The following is a 19,529-nucleotide window of genomic DNA, read 5'->3' as shown; positions in this document are numbered from 1 at the left end:
TCATTTTCAAAAATTTTACAGAAATTTGACTTTATAAGGCTCTTTAAATGAACTTATTAAAAAAATTCAGCTCGATTATCGGTTATCATTCAATTTATTTGCAATAACCAAGGGAATATTAAGCTATACAATATTCAGAATTTTCGAATAGCACATTATTTAATCTTCAATAAAATAAAAATTTAACAGTTTGTATTAATGTTTAATGGCATATTTTTGTATAAAAAATAAACACACTATTCTTGTTTCTATGATTTAAAACACAATAGCAAGAGTTGCACAAGAATTTTCAGACTAAATACGGATGGTGGCTTTAAGGTACTTTTCAGTTCCAGCATAATGTACCAGCATAATCGTTAAAGTAATATTAAGAATAAAACAGAGTAAATAAACACTTCATAGAGTATAAAGACAAGATTTTTCAACAAATAAAAATATTGAAAAAAAGACTATTGAATTCTTGAGATTCGTTTTTGGAACAGTCAAAAATTCTTTCAAATTTGTTCTTCCACGTCACTAATAATAGGGCTAATTTGTTTTTCGAAATCTGGATCTACTGAACAATCATCCAGACATAAGTTTCTCAGTAGATGATCAGCTTCTAGTAGGTCTTCTTCTTGATCAGCCGAAAAGTTAGATCTCGAAAATGAACCTGTTCGCTCATTTTTATCCTTATTTCCGCTATCTGGTAAAAACTTTGAGGCATCCTGAAAGATGATTTTTCATACCATACATTAATACAGCGGTTCTCAAATGGCCTTTCACGGAACCCTAGGCTTCCGTGGAAGGATTGCAAGGGTTCCGAGACTTAGGACTTTCTTTTTTTAAAATCTTGAAATGGTTATTTTAAACCTGCAATAATGCTTATATACAAACATTGTTTACTTAATATTTCGATAATTTTTTTAACATGCTTAAAGCGAAATGTATTATCAATAATAAGATTTAAAAAAAAATAAAAAAAAACGATATTGCACTGGAATTTCGTATCAAACTTTTTAACTCAACGAAAATAACCGATATCAAAAAGAAATGTGTTTCGTATTACTCTGATAATCATTTTTTTTTCGCTTTCATTTCAACGGAAACCACAATTCATTTTATTCTGTTTCAGTTTAAGCAATACAAAAAAAAAAATCAAATTCAGACCTTGACTAGATATCGTTACAGACCAGTGAAATTTAACTGTTTGACATAAAACCTAGTTTTAAGACTATAGAATGCGCATTAACGGTCTTACTCTAGGTAAATCACGGAAAACTCTTGATTCCGCTCTAATTAATGTGTATATTAGCTAGATAACGTGCATATTAACTGCTTCGAAGCTTTTGCGGTAAGATATGCATGTTATAACAACTGATAATAAATGTTAGCAGTCAGGGAAATTGTACTTCATTCTAAAACTAGCTTAATTTCACTTCATTTTTTTTCACTTTTCCGAACAATTAACTGCCCTGTTTGATTCTTAATGCTACAGTGGACATCCAAAATCGTAAAAATCCCTCGAAAAATCGATTTTCTAACTTTGACCATTATATATTAATTAAATGATGCTTTATCATAATAAAAAATAATTTTTCCGTATTTGTACAATTAGAGCCAGCTATAAGCTAGTTTCGTTTTTTCACCCTCTTGATTAAATTTCTACTGTCATCTGAAGTGACATAATTTTAAGTGTTTGTACTCATTATTACTCATAATTTAGTATTCATTACTCATAATTTTTTAATTCCTTTTGATTAACTTTATAAGTTCTGTGTATATCTTACCAAAATTTATCATTTCAATGAGCAAATTTATATAAAAAAAATAATTGTGTATTTTATGGCTATTTTTCTGATTCTTTTTATGGTAATATCGTTTTCCCTTCCCCCTTAGTTTCTGATACTTACTACCATGATTTGCTAAATTTATATATAATTAGTTGGTTCTGATATGAAAAAGTATATTAATTATTAAAACCATAAGTTTTTGTGAAACATTTGAGAAGATTAGTTTTATTTTTGCTTTTTTATTACAAACACTTGTTTTTCTGAAAACAAAGATTTGCATTGAGCTGGAAATTGAATTGTCATTTCAATGCTCTAAAATATTTATTGAGAAACGATTTTCATGTTTTTTTTTACCCGAAACTTAATTTTTCTACTCTGTATGGAAATAAGTTGTAAAATGGGTAAATTGTTTCTCTACAATTTGAAGAGTTATGTAAATAGAGTTGAAATTAACAAATAATCTTTGAATTTAACGCAAGGAGCCTTTTTAAACTTCAAAAAAAAATCGAATATTTATTTTTTTTAAATTAAAATTTTTTATATTATGAAATGAATTATGTATCTAATTATTTTTTTATGTTCTCTATCTAATTATAAACAATCTCTTCAAGTTACCGCAATGTAGCATTATTTTTTAAGAAAAACCAATTAAGAATTCACTGTTGCCTTAAAGAAGCTTACTTCACCCACTTTAGAACTTAAGAGAGTTGACTCGGCCAATAAATTTCTCGCTGCAAGTTTTCTTTTCTGCAAGCACATCCTGTTAACTATCTTTTGAGAATCAGAGAGATCATTTGCCACTTTTACTCCGTCAAGTTTCACAGGAAAACTTTGAGGATTGTCCTGAATTTTCGAGTCCGCACCAGTTACTGACGATTGTTGTGCTTTCTCTTTTCTCAGAAAAGGGTCGTTTAAAGGACTTTTCTTGTGATATGTGAACCAAATCAAATCCATAGACTGAAACAAGCTCATAAGTTTGGTTTCCATTTGTTTCGAAAGGTGATGAATTGTACTGTCTGAAACACACCATCCAGGTGCACCAATTTTCTCTTGTGCTTCATTCCAAATTCCAAAACCACGAATCATAGATTTATAAAGAGAGACGCCGGATTCATTTAATCTTTCTTCCATGCAATTGTTCAATGCTCTTTGCCTCTCCGAAGTCATTGCTTGCCAACTTTGGAAAAATTCTTGAACATCTTTACCGAGCGAAGCTGCAAGTAATATAAATGCCCTCTTATTAATATTTTTCTTGCTTAACTAAAAAGATTAACTAACAAAGTAAATTATATGTTATTTTTTTAAAATTGGGGTAAAGTGGACGGCGTTGAAATAGTAACCACTTGAGGTTTTTCCCCTCTGAAGGACTGTCTATCGCGCCATGTAAAACAAATTTTCTTATATAGGATTGTAGCATTCAATAAATTCAGTTTCAATTGTAAACTCAATAAATTCAATATTTTTGCTAATAAAGTGTGCCGCAATTTTTCCTTTCAATCGAATGTTCTAAGACATTAAGTTCAACATTTTTATTTAAAAAATTAAAATTTTGTTTTAATTCCCATTGAATATATACTAGTTACAATGTGAAGCGATTTGGTGTCAATTAGGCGGAATTCTCGCCAACTTACCTATACGACAGAACTTTACATAAGTTCCGTAAGACTATTTTATATATAAGTTAAGTTAAAATAAATTAGAGAACAAATAAATGAAATAAATTGGAGAACAAGTAAGTTAAATAAATAAGAGAGCAATAAGCTTAATGCAAATAGGGAATTTTATTAGAGTTCTAAACTTGGTACTACTACTTAGTATTTTAATAAAATTTTAAATAATTGGCGAGATTCCGTTGTAGCGTATTATTCAAAATAGAATTAATAAAAGAAAATAACAAGAAAAATTGATTGCGCATCAAAGTTAGCACGTAGTTTCTTTTATTTTCTTGGCAATAATAAAAAACTTAAATTATATTTATATCTTAAGCGATAAATAAGTCGTTCCGAGTCGTTGTGTTATTCGTGTTTGTTAAAGTCTAATTTGAATACTTATTGGACATTTGACGTTTCGAGTGTTTTTCCAAGTTATATGAATATTGGTCCCTATAACCAATAAGCTCAGTGGCTGAGTGGTAGCACTTCGCCCTCTCGTGGGGCAGGTCTTTGGTGCGATCCTCGAACCAGGCAAGGTTTATTCAGCCTTTCATCCCTTCAGAGGGTCGATTAGATGAATACCAAGCATGCTTGGGGACTAAACACTGGGCACTGGGGGTTCCGCGTATGGCTGACCACCCCTGTGCCCAAGATCACGAAAACTGAGATAGGCAGAGTAGGCCTTGGCCCTCTATTGGCTGTCTCGCCTCTGAGATTATTTTATTTTTTTATTCAATAAGTGCCAATTTTAAAAATGGTGATGTATTGTCAAAATATCGATATTTAATATTATATCCCCATATTGACCAATATAAATGATTAGCATAATTTTTACATTGGTTAATTTTTTTGTTAGCCAAATAAAATTCTATTTATTTGCACTTAGTAGATTTACATTGGCAACTTTATCACCTGCGCCGGCAAAAAGGAAAAGTACCTTAATATCTATAGTAAGTCTAAAAGAAAGCTAAGCCACACTGACTTCTGAGCAGGTTAACAAAAAAAAAAAAAAAAAAAAAAAAAAAAAAAAAAACGTATATATTGTTAGAAATTTTTGCGTGGCGAATTATTATATCGCTCAATTTCGCCGCAACCTTTCCATATTATGTTGCTAGTTTAAACCATATTATCGTCTTTCTTACATTTAAATACACGATACTTTTGCTTAACTTAAGCGGAAACATGATTCAATTATTAAGGTTATTAAATGTGTTGCACTTTGCACCGGATTATAGTAACAGTTCCCATTCTGTGGCCCCTTTTGGGAAAAAAATTCTGATAATGTAGACATCTTTATTAAGAATTAAAATGCAAAAATTTTGCATCTTATCAATATATATTGAAAAATGAATTAGCTAAAGAAACATAACTATTTGCACAAATGTGCTCAAGGAACTGTTATTGTATAAATGCTCCACCGAGTGCCGAAATAACATGGCAGTATAAAAAGTCAAGCATCTGAACTTGGCAACTCCGTGTAGATTTTTTTAGAGCTGTTTTATGTACTTAATGAGCCAATAAATAATACCCCAGCATTGTGGATTATATAAATAACTATAATGTATATAACTAAATTGCTTGCTGAACACTCATATGATAAAAATGAAAGAAACAAGAGCTTTCTCTTAACTAATTAAAGTAAAATAATTCATGAATCATAATAGACTAACATGTACAAATTAGTGCATTGTTTCATCAAAAAATATTACAATGTTACAACATTTTTATTTCAAATAAAGAGAAATTTCAATATTATTCTTTATTTTTAAAGATCGAAATTCTGTCAAAATAGTTTGGGTCTTACTCTTATATCCTGATGAGAGAAATATTATTATCCCTTCCTCGTAACTTGCAGATTTAAGAGTTTCTGGACTAAATTTCTGCATAATGGCAATTAGAAACCAATTACGCCACGGTAATGAATGGGAATTTTACGGTTAGTCACATTTGAACATTCCATTCCCTTTAAGTCTTTAAAGTTTTATTGCCAGAGGACAAGGCTTAAATATTATAATAAATGATTTAGCAGGTCACGTGACAAACTATTATGATTGGGCTTGGCATCATTGTCAGCCGAGGTAAAACTTGATTGTAACAGTAATGTTTTTGATCTAGTTCGGCCTCGGTTCAGCAAAGAATTATCTCAGGAAGATAAAAGAAAAAATATGTAGTTTCCAGTGTAATGTTAGAGCACATTAAAAGATGGCGCGTATTTTATTGATGCGTAAACTTTCACTCTCTGGCTGTAACATTTTCAGCGCCACGGTACGGCAAAAGCTTTATTAGTTAGATTGATGAATTGATGAGTTTATCGTTTGTTTTATTTTTAATTAAATTTATGAAGTTCTTTGTAATTCGCGAATGCAACGACCTATAGGAGGCGTTGTTATTTGAACCGAATGTCTGCTAGCAGAACAACAGGATGGTCAGTTGCACTGGAGATTTCTTCAGTGCAGCATGGTAACGTTTCTTCTTTATTGTGGCTTATTAAATTACAAAAAGAAAAATGCTTGATATTCTTTCAGAAAACAGAATAGAATCTCTTTTTTTAGGGTAGGAACATCCGAAACGCATAAAAAAATATTTGTAAAAAATCTTTTTATTAGAGTCTTTTCATTATTCTATTAGAGTCTGAGTAATCGTTCTACTATATTTAATGATCTAATATGCAAGGTTTATTTAAACTTAACATTCCATATTTTTCTGAAGCATATTACTTCAAATATTAAAGTGTGCAAAAAGTGTACAGAAACACATAATCTTATACCATTTAATTTAGCAAAAAAAAATGATTTTTGGCAACGATTTTTATCAAAAAATTTTATACTCAGAAACGTACAATAAGGAATGCTTACAATAAAAAAAAAATTCTTGAAATTCTTCATATTGAAATGAAAAACTTTAATGTTTCTTTTTCTTAGTCTTTATGCTCTTAATCAGACGTAAAAACCGTTTTGTAGAGAACTATCATATAATTAGAAAAAAAAAATTTTTTTTCGAGTAATTTTTTTATTATAAAAATCATAACACTTACTTGCTTTATAAAATCGGATAATTCCAAATGAAATGTTCTTCGTTTGAAAATTTTATTCTCAAATAATATATGCATTCATTATCCTTTCATTACTTTTAGATGACATATCACAATAAAATTTTATAATTGCAAGATCTCGATATGAATTTCAATATTTAACTTAAAAGTAGAATAGCTGAATTCTAGTTGAAATTATTAATTCAAAATTAAAAAATACTTACCAAGAAAACTATACAAATTTATTAATAATCAACACAAATGATACTATTTCTAATAATTTGGATAATTCCTTACTGATGTTTTTCGAAATATATAGATATAGAAATATATACGATTCTATACAGAAGATGAATATTCTATAACTATTACAGTTCTGCACATTCTGAAAGCACATTTATTCATTGGAATGAAGTAATATTGACTTCACTTTGATTTGAAATAAATTGAAGACAAAAAAAAAAGATGTATTTTACCGTAATACACACCAATCGGTAATTAGCGAAATAATTATGAATGAAATTTTACTCTACGCACACGCAAGTCAACTTCCTCGTAAATTAACCACATTTTAAGATTAATCTCCCCGTTTAAATATTTCTTCATTGTCGCCAAATTTTTTTGAAAAATAATTAATTTTTCGATTTCTACCAATTAAAAACTGTTGAAACTTCAGATTTTGCAATAGAAAAATACTTAGATTAATATGGTATAAAAAATTTATACCTCATAATTCAAAATGTTTTCATCCACAGTTAAATTAAATAATAAAAAATAATAAAATAATTATTATAAATTATTTTTTGAATGAAATTTTCTTAGGGTAAATGGGTTTTATAAGTGAGTGCAAGTTTTTTTGAATTGCTAAATTAGTTTTAAAAATATGGCTAAAAACGAAAAAAGGGAAATTAACATTAAGTGGTCCGAACCTTGGATCGCTCTCCTGATCAAACAATGGGGACCATATTTCAAAGATTGCGACTCCCCCCTATATTTTGAAGGTTAAAAATCCAAGTATAAATATATATATATATATATATACCACAAATATGCAAATTATTTAGTGCTAACTATAAATTAAGTTATGAAATTGGACACAAAAGCGTACTTTTTCAGATTAAACATATATATATATATATATATATATATATATATATATATATATATATATATATATATATATATATATATATATATATATATATATATATATATATATATATATATATATATATATATATATATATATATATATATATATGTTTAATCTGAAAAAGTACGCTTTTGTGTCCAATTTCATAACTTAATTTATAGTTAGCACTAAATAATTTGCATATTTGTGGTCACTCCCAGGAAACATAAAGATTGACACTTAGTATGAGAAAATCCGATTTTATTCCCGGTGATATCTTTTTTTTGCCGACTGTACATTCATTAAAAAGTGTTTTCCTGGTAAGATGTTATAATTTTACTTTAATCTTCTCCTAAGTTTAGGAAACCCTTCAAGGAATTTTATTTCTTAATTTTTGTTGATCAGTGCAGTAAGACGTCAACAAATAACACCTAGACATTTGGCGAAAATTAATATGGCTTTGTTAGTAAACATAAATTACTGAATTATCATAATACTGAATTATAAATTACTGAATAAATTACTGAATTATAATTACTTGTATGTTCATTATAAAGTGTTTTTGATGGTACGTATATTATTGTTACTTTACTTAAAATCTTCGTATTTTTTTTAAAAACCTTATTTAAGTACAATCTACATTTCCATTCCCAGAGCTTATATTTGCCCTTTAAAATGAAGTAAAGTGTTGACAAAACAATGACTGAAAATTGTTGAGGCTTTCACTTTTTAACTACTATTGCATTTTTTAGAAATCATGTATTTAGAAACTTATTTATAATTCTTTTTGTCATAAAAGATGCAACAGTAATTAAGAATGTGTTGTAAGCTGTAATTATTTATTCATTTACTATGATTAAAATTAAATGGAATTACAGGATTTAAAAGTCCATATGCAAAGCCACTTTTTCCTAGCTGTTTCGTGGAGAGGCTTTTAAATTGTTAAAAAAATTACCGAACTATTCTGGAAAGGCTTGTTTTTTTAAATGTCTATCACTATACAAAATATATTGCAAAAAGTGTAATATTTGGCTGGCATTATAGTGTATTTCTGTCAATTTCTCAGCATTTTATTTTTATATTTTGACTGAGAGCGTCTTCAACATCATCCTGCAAAATGCTTGTGAAAAATTAATAATAGCTCAGGCCATGCATTTTAGGAAAATAAATTAAATTTCGGAAAATTAAAACTAGTGACTAGTATTAGAAAAAATTACTTTTCCCCTGATCTCAGTTATTAATGTTTTTTTTTTAGAAATTGTATAGCAATATTATTTTTTATTTTCCCCTAATTTATTCCTAATTGTGGTAGTAACGAATGTATCTATACTATCAGAAATAAACAAACGTTTAAATAATTTTTTGCCATCATCTTAAATTTTATCAGAGCACTGTCTTAAATTGTTAAACCACTGAATAACAAAGATTTGTATTTTCAATAAGTATAAACAAATTTATTCAATAATAAAGAACGAAATTGATACATTAAAACTTTAGTATCATGCATGTTGTATTTTAAGTCATTTTCTTTTTAATAAACAGACATCGATTTCAACAAAACAAACATTTAAAAAAATTCAGGAACAGAATTTAATACAAAGTTATTGAAATATACCAGACTGTTGCCTTAAGTTCATAGCTATAAATGAGTCAAATAAAACTCTCCACCTTTCTTTGAACTAAACCAAGGTTATAGATTCCAAACATAGTTATTTGCTCTTGGATCAAATAAATCTATATAGTAAATTTCGCTATTTATAGATTGATGGGGTGATACGTTATCGTCCATGGTCACCATATCATTATTTCCTACAAAAATATGTTTATCGTTTTTATCGACGGAATTTTTGTAGTCTTTAATAATAATTTTAGCATGGCTTTGAGTTTTTCCAGCGTTATCATAGAATTCAGTGTTTACGTTTCTACGAGGAACAGAAATTTCGAAGTTTGAACTTTTCTTCTTTTGAAAGTTTTCTTTTAAGGTGTTTACAGGAAATACTTTGAGCTTCTCAGTGTTTATGCTTCCATTTGATCCATATGATATTTTATTATGAATATCAAGCGGGTTATTTTCCTGAAAAGTTTTTTCGTTTGTTGAATCAGATGAAACAGCAAGCTTGTTTCCCGGATTTTCGATTCTATCAATAGATTGTGGTTGAATTGGTGTGGGAGATTCATTTATATTTGTATATAAATTTTGCACATTGTTTCGATTGGGAAATGTATTATTTTTAAAATCGGTTAAGTCTAATAATTGCGGAGCAGTATATTTATTCAGCAAAGTTTTTATATCTTCGTAATTTTGGAAATTAACTAAGTTAGCCTGTTTAACAGCATCTAAATTGTATTGTTTGAGAGGAATCTTCGAAAGTTTTGAATTTTCTGTTTTATTGTAATGAGCCTTTTTGGCACCTGAAAATTTGGATTTCTTTGACGATTTTTTCTTCTTTGGAATGGATTTGGTTCTTTTAGTGGAAATAGATTTCTTTGCTAAAGGTTTTATCATATGTGATTCTTGTTTAAAAACATTCTTTGCCTCAAAATTATTTGAGGATTTGTTCCATTCTGCGAATTCAGGGATATGTTTCGATACATTGAATATTAATTTAGAGGCGTTTTCTTTATAATTAATGTTACGAGGCGAAGTAATGTTGTTCGTTTTCGAGCTAATGTTCCTGAAATCACTAAGTGAATGTGAAGTAGCTTGTAAGTCTCGTTCAGTTTCCTGAGGTAGCATTCCTGAGGAATTTAATAAAGTGACTTTTAAGTTTTCAGTATCTTGAGGTAGTATTCTCGAGGAAATTGAAGAGTTTGATGCAGTGGCTTTTAAGTCCTGTTCGTTGTCTTGAGGCAAAATTCCTAAGGTGGTTGTAGAATTCGATGAAGTGGCATTTAAATCCTGTTCGATATCTTGAGGCAGAATTACGGAGGAAGCTGTAGAATTCGATGAAGTGGCATTTAAATCCTGTTCGATGTCTTGAGGCAGAATTACGGAGGAAATTGAATAATTTGATGAAGTGGCATTTAAGTCCAGTTCGATATTTTGAATTAGTTTTTCAGAGTAAATTGAATAATTTGATGAAGGGGCTTTAAAGTCCTGTTCGGTATTTTGTTTTCCTAAGGAAATGGGGAAATTAGATGAACTATCTTTTAAGTTCTGTTTAGCTTCTAGAGATAGCTTTCCTGCGAAAATTGAGGAGTTTGTTGAATTATTCCCAGAAATATTCTTGTTTATATTAGTTAAAAAATTAATCCTCCCATTTTGAGTTTCATTGGTTAATGGAACTGCTGTGGATGGTAACGAGCGATTTTGAACATTTAATACCCGTATAATTATTGGCCCATTATGTAGCTTGTAAAGAAGCTTATTGTTTATTGCGTTTCGAATAAGTAGTTGTAGCAATGAATTTTTAATTGGAATAGTTTTGATGCGTGGACTTTTGAACAATGAAATATTTTTATCTGTCAAATGAGTTGCTACTGTTTTTTCTGGTGACATGGTTGTAAATGCCTCATCGCTCTTTGTCGAACTAACAATTGTTGTCAAATCACCTAGATTATTTAATTCTGAATGATCAGTTGTTGTTGTGAGGTTGATCAATTCTGAATTATTAGTTGTTGCTGTTGTGTTGTTGTACGATGTTGATTCGATTAACGTTGTTTCAGATTTGTTTTTAAATTGTAAGGATGTTTGATTTGTTGGTGCAACTGTACTTGACATAGAATAATGTGCAAAGAAATTCAATGTATCTTCATCAGCCGAGGATTCCATTTCTGTTTTTTCTTCACGACTCTCAGTGTTTAACCCATGGATGACACTGTTTGTTGAATTCAACTCATCCGTGGAGTTTAAAGCAGACAGCTTTCCTTCACCAAAATTAAAGATGCTTTCAAGAATTCCTGGCTGTGAGTTTATTGTTTCTAATACCAAAGAGGAATTTAGAGTATTATTCTCGGTTGAGTCTTTGTCTGTTATAGTTTTATATTCTTGAAAAGTATGTGAACTGCTCGTAATAAATTGTTCATGTATGTCCGTTTCATTTTGAGTTGAGTTATCTTCTTCAAAACTAGGGATTATTATTGGACTATCTAGTTCATCGAAAATATTACCGGTAATAACATTAAAAACTTCAAAATCAGCATTATCAATTACAGAATTATTGTATTCATTATCATTATTTTTTGAGAATTCATTGCTGTTTGCTAGTTTAAGTATGGAAGATTCAGTCCCAGGAAGTCTGTCTGTTGTTTTATTAATAAGACTCATCGAGTTTTCCACAATGCTCAAAAGTCTGTTTTCATCGGAATCTATATTTTCAGTAATATTACTTTTATCTTCTTCTAATTGTTTTAAACTTATCATGTAATAAATTTGTCCATTATTGTTTGATATGTTATATACAGTGGACATATGATAAGATGCAGGACTATTAAGCACGGGAGCGTCATATTTTGAACTGTCTTTCTCCAGTAGTGAACTTTCATTTTTGATATGATTGTAGAACTTTGATGTTTTGATCGTATCACTTGGTTGTAATTTCGAGCTTTCTAAATTTTCTTGATCTTTCAATTCTGTTTTCGGTAAATAATTTTTAAATGTTGTGAGTGGAGGGACTGAAAGTTTTTGAATTTTTCTTTCCGCTCCACGGGTATCAGTGATATTAAAATTATGTTTAGATGATTTTGTTACCTTTTTCTGTTTGTTTGAATTGACATTTACAAGTTTAGATTTTAATCTGGTTCCGTAACGAAGAGATGAAGAATCTGATGAGGAGTCCCGAAGGTTCGGGAAGGAAGAATACACACTATCCGCGTAATCATCTTCTTCTACGAGGTTATGCTTATTTTTGGCTTCACCTTTAATACTCATCTTCGTAGTTGATTTCTTGATGTTGTCTAACCTCATTAATGCATTCAAATTTCCAATGTCTGTCAGAGTAGGCAGCTTATATTGTTTTGCTTGCGATATTTTTTTCTGTAAAAAAATGCAAGAACTCAATAAATGCTGAATTATTTGCTTCTATAATCAACATAATAATCTTTTTATCAACAAAATATTCTTTTAGTCAACATTACAAATAAAGTGCAATAACACAAACTACAGGTCAAAATAAAAATATAGAAATTAATGCATTTCGGTTAATATCCAGTTTATTCTAGATACTTTAAAAAAAATGGCTTAATAGGTCTATAACACTCTATAATTTTATAAAGCAATTTTAGCCTTTTTTGTACCGTTCTCCAGGTAGAGACGATATTTCAGCAATTTTCTTCTTGGTGGCGTTGCATGCGGTTTTACTTAGTATCGCGATGCCATTTTATTATTCCTAAATACCGTTTTACTGATGTGGAATTGTTTGAAAGTAGAGAAGGTACTTAGTTTATTAATTAACAAGTTTATCATTGTCCAATATCCAATATTATAAGTTTATTATTATCCAATATTGTTAGTCAATATTCTAAGTAATTAAGCTCTAGAATGTTTTCTGAATTTTACAATAATTAAAAAACAAATAAAAATTGAAATTCAGTTTCCCATTCCATATATAGTCTCGTAACTTATTTGTTTATTCTCATTCTTTTTCAATTTTATTTCTCTCATATTTAATTATATACGTATTTTCTTACATTTTTTCCATTTTTTGAACCCTCTAATTAAAGAATAAATTTTATGTAAAAATAAAACAATCTATCAAATATCAAATATATCAAATTGCGAATCCTGGAATGAAAAACCAAATTTCTTTATGTTCTTGTCGAATTAAATTTCCTCCAACTATATTTTTAAATTACTTTTAGAGATACAATTTTTTTAAAATTATTTATCTCGTGGACTATTTGGTACATTCAATTATATTTCAGATGTATGGCTCAGACAAAATTATACAGTGTTGCATTATTTTACTCATGTTCAAAATACAAATTTATATATTATGGCATGCCAATTGCTCCGCTCTCGACAAAAAATACCATAAAGTGGCAAAGAATTCAAATCCAAAACTTACAACTCATTAGAATATTTTAATAAAAAAAAAATGGTTAATCCTTTAATGCTTTAATGTGAGTGTTATTTTCGAGGTATCTGCTTTACTGCACTTGCTTCTTCAACGGACTTATTTGCCATAGCCAATGAAAGAATTATATTTAATTTGAAAGTACAATTTGAAGAACTATTTACAATAAAAAAATTATCCGATTAATATTAAATAATATTTACACGAACGATAACAAGAAATTCCGAGTAATAAAAAAACAATATTTACGAAGTTGAAAATGAAAAAAAAAAAAAAACTGGAGAGTCATAAAAATATTTGAATAATTTAAATCTAGTGGTAAGCAACACTACAGTTAATCAAATTTTCTAAGCCAGGAATTAACATAAATTTTTCTACCACTATAAAAATTATTTCCACTAAGTGGTGCAAGTTGGCATATCTGCATGTCTATTATCTTACCTCATTTATTTTGGTTCCAAATTCAATTTGTGATAAAACTTGTCCTTTGACTTCATCAAAATTTCCCCAGGCTGATACGATCTATGAAAAGAGAAAAGAAGTAAAACTTAAGTCAACAATTTATTTGAAAATCAATACATTTCTGTATAAATCTGAGATCTTCGGATAAGTTTTAAAATGTGCATTTAAATATTTAAGTATATTAAGGGAGATATGGAGCAATTATTTAATCCTTTTCCTGATTATCCCATGTCGTTTGGGGTTTGTATAAATTGCAATTAATTATTACTTCGAGAAAACTCCAGATAAATTCAGTATATTTTATAACCCATATTTGAAAATTTTTACTATATTTTTAAAAATAAGCAGAGTAACCAATTCATTTTTCAATGCCAAGTTATTTAAAAATTCGATTAGAAAATTTGTGATATTTATTTAAACGTTTTAATTCTACACTTTCTTATAGCTAAAGACTTATTTTAGTGGAGTTTTACATCTGATTTTGCTTTTAATCCTTAACTCTTTCGTTTCTGAACTCCACTAAAGTGATGCCAACTGAACTTCGCCCTATTCCGCAAAGTATGCACATTGGATGATAAGACTTTCCTTTCTGTATTTTACTTCAGCAGATAGAAAATACTCTTTTAAATTTAACATTTGTTTTTGCTTATGTGCACTGGGCAGTCATTGAGAAGAGCACTGGTTCGATACCCAGTGGCGACTTGAATCCCACCCAGCTTGTCATTGATGGGTAACAGCTTGTTTGGGAAGTGAAAGTGGCATGTGATCAGTGCTGACCACATTGCCACAATCATACCTTGTCTAGATGGGCTATTTACTAAGTAAATGTAAGTAAACTCAGTACATCGTTAATAATGGACGATGAATTCTTCCAAATAAAGTCCAATCTAGAAAAGTTGATTGGCATGCTGTGAAGGAGGACTTTTCTGGGAAAATTTTCCCGAATGATGTTATAAAGAAGCTTTAAGACTTCTTCATTCTTGGTGATGTTGGAGCTCTTTGATCATGAAAACTAATCTATGAGCTGAAGATTTAGTTAAGACTGGAGATTTGGACTGTCTTTTTCGGCTGGGGTGAGCTGCTCTCGTATCCAAAGAAATTCGCAGTGTTATCTTTCAGGCAGGCAATTGCATATTAATGCTATGCTATATTAAGATAAATATAGCATTTATTTTTGAGAGACATTTTAGAATATGGAATAAAAAATGTCGTGTTTTAAAAATTCGATTTCTCAGGAACTTGATGATCGATTTTATTCAAAACTTTGTATTTTAACACATTAAATTATATTCTTACAAATGATGTAGAAAATTGTGTATCTTACAATTCAAACTTTTTTTTAATTAGTCTTAAATAAATTTATAAAAAATGATAAATATTTATTAAGAGTTATTTTTCAAATGGAATTATCTCTGAATAAAAGGATTTTATAACTGTATACAAAAATTATTCAATTCGCTTGAAAATTTCTCGATTTAGGACAAAATACGCAAAAAGTAAAACTAACATTAAGGAGTCCTAAATTTGGACCCACCTATTTGTACAATATTTCGCAGATTGCCTCCACACCCTATAATTTAGGGGATAGAAATCCGAATCCGTCAAAAAAAAAAAGCTAGGTTCATTAAAAGAAAGTATGTTTTAGTGCTTGATTTTGTAACTTAAAATATCATTTGTACTAATTAATTAGCATATTTGAGGTTATCTCTTTGAATAATTAGGAAAGAGTCATAGAAAATAAAGATCCTATTCTTTGATTAAGAATTATTAAGGGTATACTGTTCATATTTTGCGATCATTAAAACAAGCGCTATTTACAATTATAGCCCTTAGGCGTGTGTGTTAAAATAGTGGAATTTTATAAAGATGTTCCATGTAATTAAACGTTTATTATTTATATTTATCTATTATCTTCCTATTTATTATCTATTAATAGTAACAAAATCGCTTAATACAGACGCAGTCGCTCAGGGGATAGTGCGTGCGCCTTCCAATGAGGTGACCCAGGTTCGAATCCGAGCAGTGACTGGTTGATACGACTTCGGCTCTCGGCTTGCACCGATTACAGTGCTGACGTAAAATATCCTCAGTGGTAGACGGATCATGGGTAAGAATCCTCTTGCCGTCATACTAACCATTGGAGGTTTTCGTGTTTTTCCTTTTCATGTAATGCAAATGCTGGCTAGTTCCATCAAAGAAGTCAGCTAGTTTGTTCGAATAATTAATCAATTAGTCATCTTGTCTTTTGGGTTGGTTCAAAATTCCAAGGTTCAACGCCAGTTTTAAAATAAAATATAAAACCATGTTTAAACAGCAAGCAATTTAAGGCAGGAAAAGTTGTAATAGTTTTTTTTCTTGTTTTCCTACATTTTCAGTCTTGGTAAATTTGATATTGTTCAGCGAGGTTAGTTATAAAGAAATCTGAAGAAATGAATTCGATTTTGAAATTCTGAAATATTGAATGCGATTCAAACGCATATTGTTGATAATCATAACGTATATCAATTTGTGATTCAAAGGAAAAAGAAATCTTATAAATTTCAAAATTCTTTATTTCATTAACCCCTTGGGGACCGGTGATTCAGAAAAGCATTCGTACAAAATCAGAATCAGGATGTAATTAAATAAAAAACGGTAACTTAAATGTAGTCTTTGCTAATTTGATAGACTTACTTTGCTTTTACTTTAATTATTGTTAGTTTAATCATATATATAATCAATGTTAATTCAAAGTATAACTAAATAGTTTTATTTTGAACAAAGTAATGGTGAATTAAATAAACCAAACAATTATAACTCCGTCCACAAATAAACTGCTAAAGAATTACTTTGATTACCAGTTTTATCTTTTTACCCTGGTTGATACAGTTTTATGCTGGCACGTATTTGTGACAGTCGGAGCGAAAGGGTTAAAGCTAAGAAGAAAACAATGCCAACTTGAATGCTTTTTTACTCAGTAGCAGAAAGATATGTAATAAGATTTGATAATTTTCCTGCTCAAAGATGTGCTATGCAGTCTATGAATATGACTATTCACATATACATATGATGTGTATCAAGATATCATATTGATATAGATGTACAATTTATATAATAGTCATCTGCGCAAACGTATTGTATTCATGGACATCGAATTTATGAATATGGTTACTCATAAACTTTGTGATTAAACCAAGTTAATATATTTTCTATTGTTGATATCTGTTTTACTTTAAAAATAAAAATATTTCAAAAATATCACATTCACATTTAAGATGATAATAAAGAAATTTATTTTGCATGAAACTTATTGCTTGTTCGCCATAATTTATTCTAAATAAAAAATGAGCCAGATACCAGTTTTTATCATTTCCTAATAAGACACAAAGGTGCCTAAATTGGTTAAACAAAGAGTTGACAATTATTCTATTATGCTGCTCTGCAAATTTGCAAAGCAAAATACTTCATAGAACGAAGAAATAAATAAGACAAGATTAAAAAAAAATATGAACTCAATTTCAGTAACTAACACGGTTTTTTCTGATTTATTAAGTATAAATTAATTCATAAAGGGATAAGATCTTAATCAATATTAATTATTCATAAAAAATTATTGAAATATATTACAACTAAAACTAATTACTAGCGAAACGTTTATAATTGAGTTGTAGTTTTACGATAATAAAAAGATAAGAAGATGAAATTTTTTGCACTTACCGCAAATGCGACTATCCAAATATTTAAATAATCCATTATTGTAGCATAAATGTAAGAGAAGAGAAACGTTATGAGAATGATTGGTAAAGAAGAACCTCTCTTATATAAATATGACGATGAACTATTCTTTTTATTGGATTTTATTCTTTTGATATCGTCTAGGATGTTTCAAATATTTAAAATGCGCAATCGCATCACTGAAGCGGTGATATCATTCCGCCGCATTATTTTTTTTCTTCTAGAAATGATACAGTAGTTTAGTTGGCATTGAAGATTTTTAAATACCGAACTTGAACGACAGATTAAACTTTATAATGGTTGCTGTATAAAAGTATTGGATTGCATAATCAGTTAAAATAAATATAAAAAAATGCAAATATTTTAGATTTTCATTTCTAATCAGCTTCAATTAAATTTTTATTTTTTGTTGCAGCACAATTAGCTTGACTACATACAATGACAAACTTTAAAAAAATACAATTTGGCGAAATGCATAGTTTCTAATTTTAGGTAATGCATTAATTTCTAAAGGTGTCCCTCGTTTTTTGAACATGACAATTTGTCAACAAATTGTCATTCGTCACTATCATCGTGCGATAGTTCATCGCGCATAATTTGTTAGAGTGACAATTCGTTGCGGACACAATTCGTCGAGGGCACTACTCCTTACGAGTACAATTCGTCGTGGGTACAATTCATCGAGAGTAAAATTTGACGCGGGCACAAATCGTCGTAGCTACAATTGATCGTGAGCACTGGTTTTTGCGGTTTCGAGAAAATGTATCGATTTATAAAGATAAATTCTTGCATTGCTTGCAAAAGCTAACCAAATATTTCTTTTCTGGCCGATCAAGTTTAATGACGGATTTTTCCAGAAGCACCTAGGGGTCAAAGTTTAATGATTTGCTTATTGTTACTTACAAGAGGCGAAGGAGTACTACCTTTGCTTGGGTAAGATCCTAATATTTCCCTATTTTAATTTTTTTTAAAGCAGAAATATTGTAGTGGTTTGTCCATAGAAACCAACTCTATAATTTCTTGATAGCATTTGTTTGTGAAGTATTGACATTGTTTGTGAAGTATTCTTATTTTGACTTTTTTAAAATTTGTCTTGGTAATTTATGTCCCTCGTTACATATTTATCCCAAAAGACATATTTTGTCTACCGTCAATGCTAATGAAAATGTTATTAGAATGTCCAAATTTAGTTAAGCTTAATAATTAAGTTTTATTTACTCTTTCTTTTTCTCCTTCATTTAGTTTCCCTTTTTTGCAACGGTGATTTTGGAATTCAGCAAAAAGTTACCTAATTTAGCTATCCTATAAAAAAAAAAGACTCTTGGTACAAAATCTCGCTGCGGAAAGTTTGAAACAAAATGGAAAAAATAGGCATTTTAAATATTTTATGATCAAATAATCGGATTTTTACACACAACTCAAATGTTCAAAAGGCAGACTTTTAAGCTAATTGAACGCTGCAGGTGATAAGTTAATTATGAAATCTTATAAAAACACAGAGTAAAATCTCGATATAACAAATACGGCATACTACGAGAAATCCGCTATTACAAATTTCTAAGGAACTGTAATATCCTAATATTAAAAACACTAAAATTGTCTGCTTATAACGAGTTTAAAATTTTCACAATTCACATTTACCACAAATTTGTTTTTTTTTTTTTTAATGGAAATACGTTTCTCTGTTGCTTAAGGGAATAATATTTTAAGAAAAAGGTATAAATGGAAGAAATTTTTATTTGTTTTTGGTAT

At 29.2% G+C, this 19,529-nt stretch overlaps 2 protein-coding genes across 2 annotated transcripts; both read right to left on the bottom strand.

The window, feature by feature from the left end:
* Positions 1–494: 494 nt before the first annotated feature.
* On the bottom strand, positions 495–5,408 carry LOC107437453 (uncharacterized). Its single transcript, XM_016049458.4, has 3 exons — positions 5,229–5,408; positions 2,454–2,986; positions 495–707 (listed from the first exon to the last, which is right to left on the bottom strand). The coding sequence occupies exons 1-3, from the start codon at positions 5,308–5,310 to the stop codon at positions 495–497; spliced, it is 828 nt and encodes a 275-aa protein (XP_015904944.3). The 5' UTR covers positions 5,311–5,408.
* Positions 5,409–9,020: 3,612 nt separating this feature from the next.
* Positions 9,021–18,061, bottom strand: LOC122271460 (uncharacterized). The gene is made up of 3 exons (XM_043052787.3): positions 17,760–18,061; positions 14,043–14,123; positions 9,021–12,562 (listed from the first exon to the last, which is right to left on the bottom strand). The coding sequence occupies exons 1-3, from the start codon at positions 17,793–17,795 to the stop codon at positions 9,278–9,280; spliced, it is 3,402 nt and encodes a 1,133-aa protein (XP_042908721.2). The 5' UTR covers positions 17,796–18,061; the 3' UTR covers positions 9,021–9,277.
* Between the last annotated feature and the right edge of the window lie 1,468 nt (positions 18,062–19,529).

The sequence above is a fragment of the Parasteatoda tepidariorum genome, chromosome 4 (genome assembly GCF_982258835.1).
Source record: "Parasteatoda tepidariorum strain Cologne lab strain chromosome 4, Ptep-v5.0, whole genome shotgun sequence".
NCBI lineage: Eukaryota > Metazoa > Arthropoda > Arachnida > Araneae > Theridiidae > Parasteatoda > Parasteatoda tepidariorum.
This window is presented reverse-complemented; position numbering and strand designations above follow the sequence as displayed.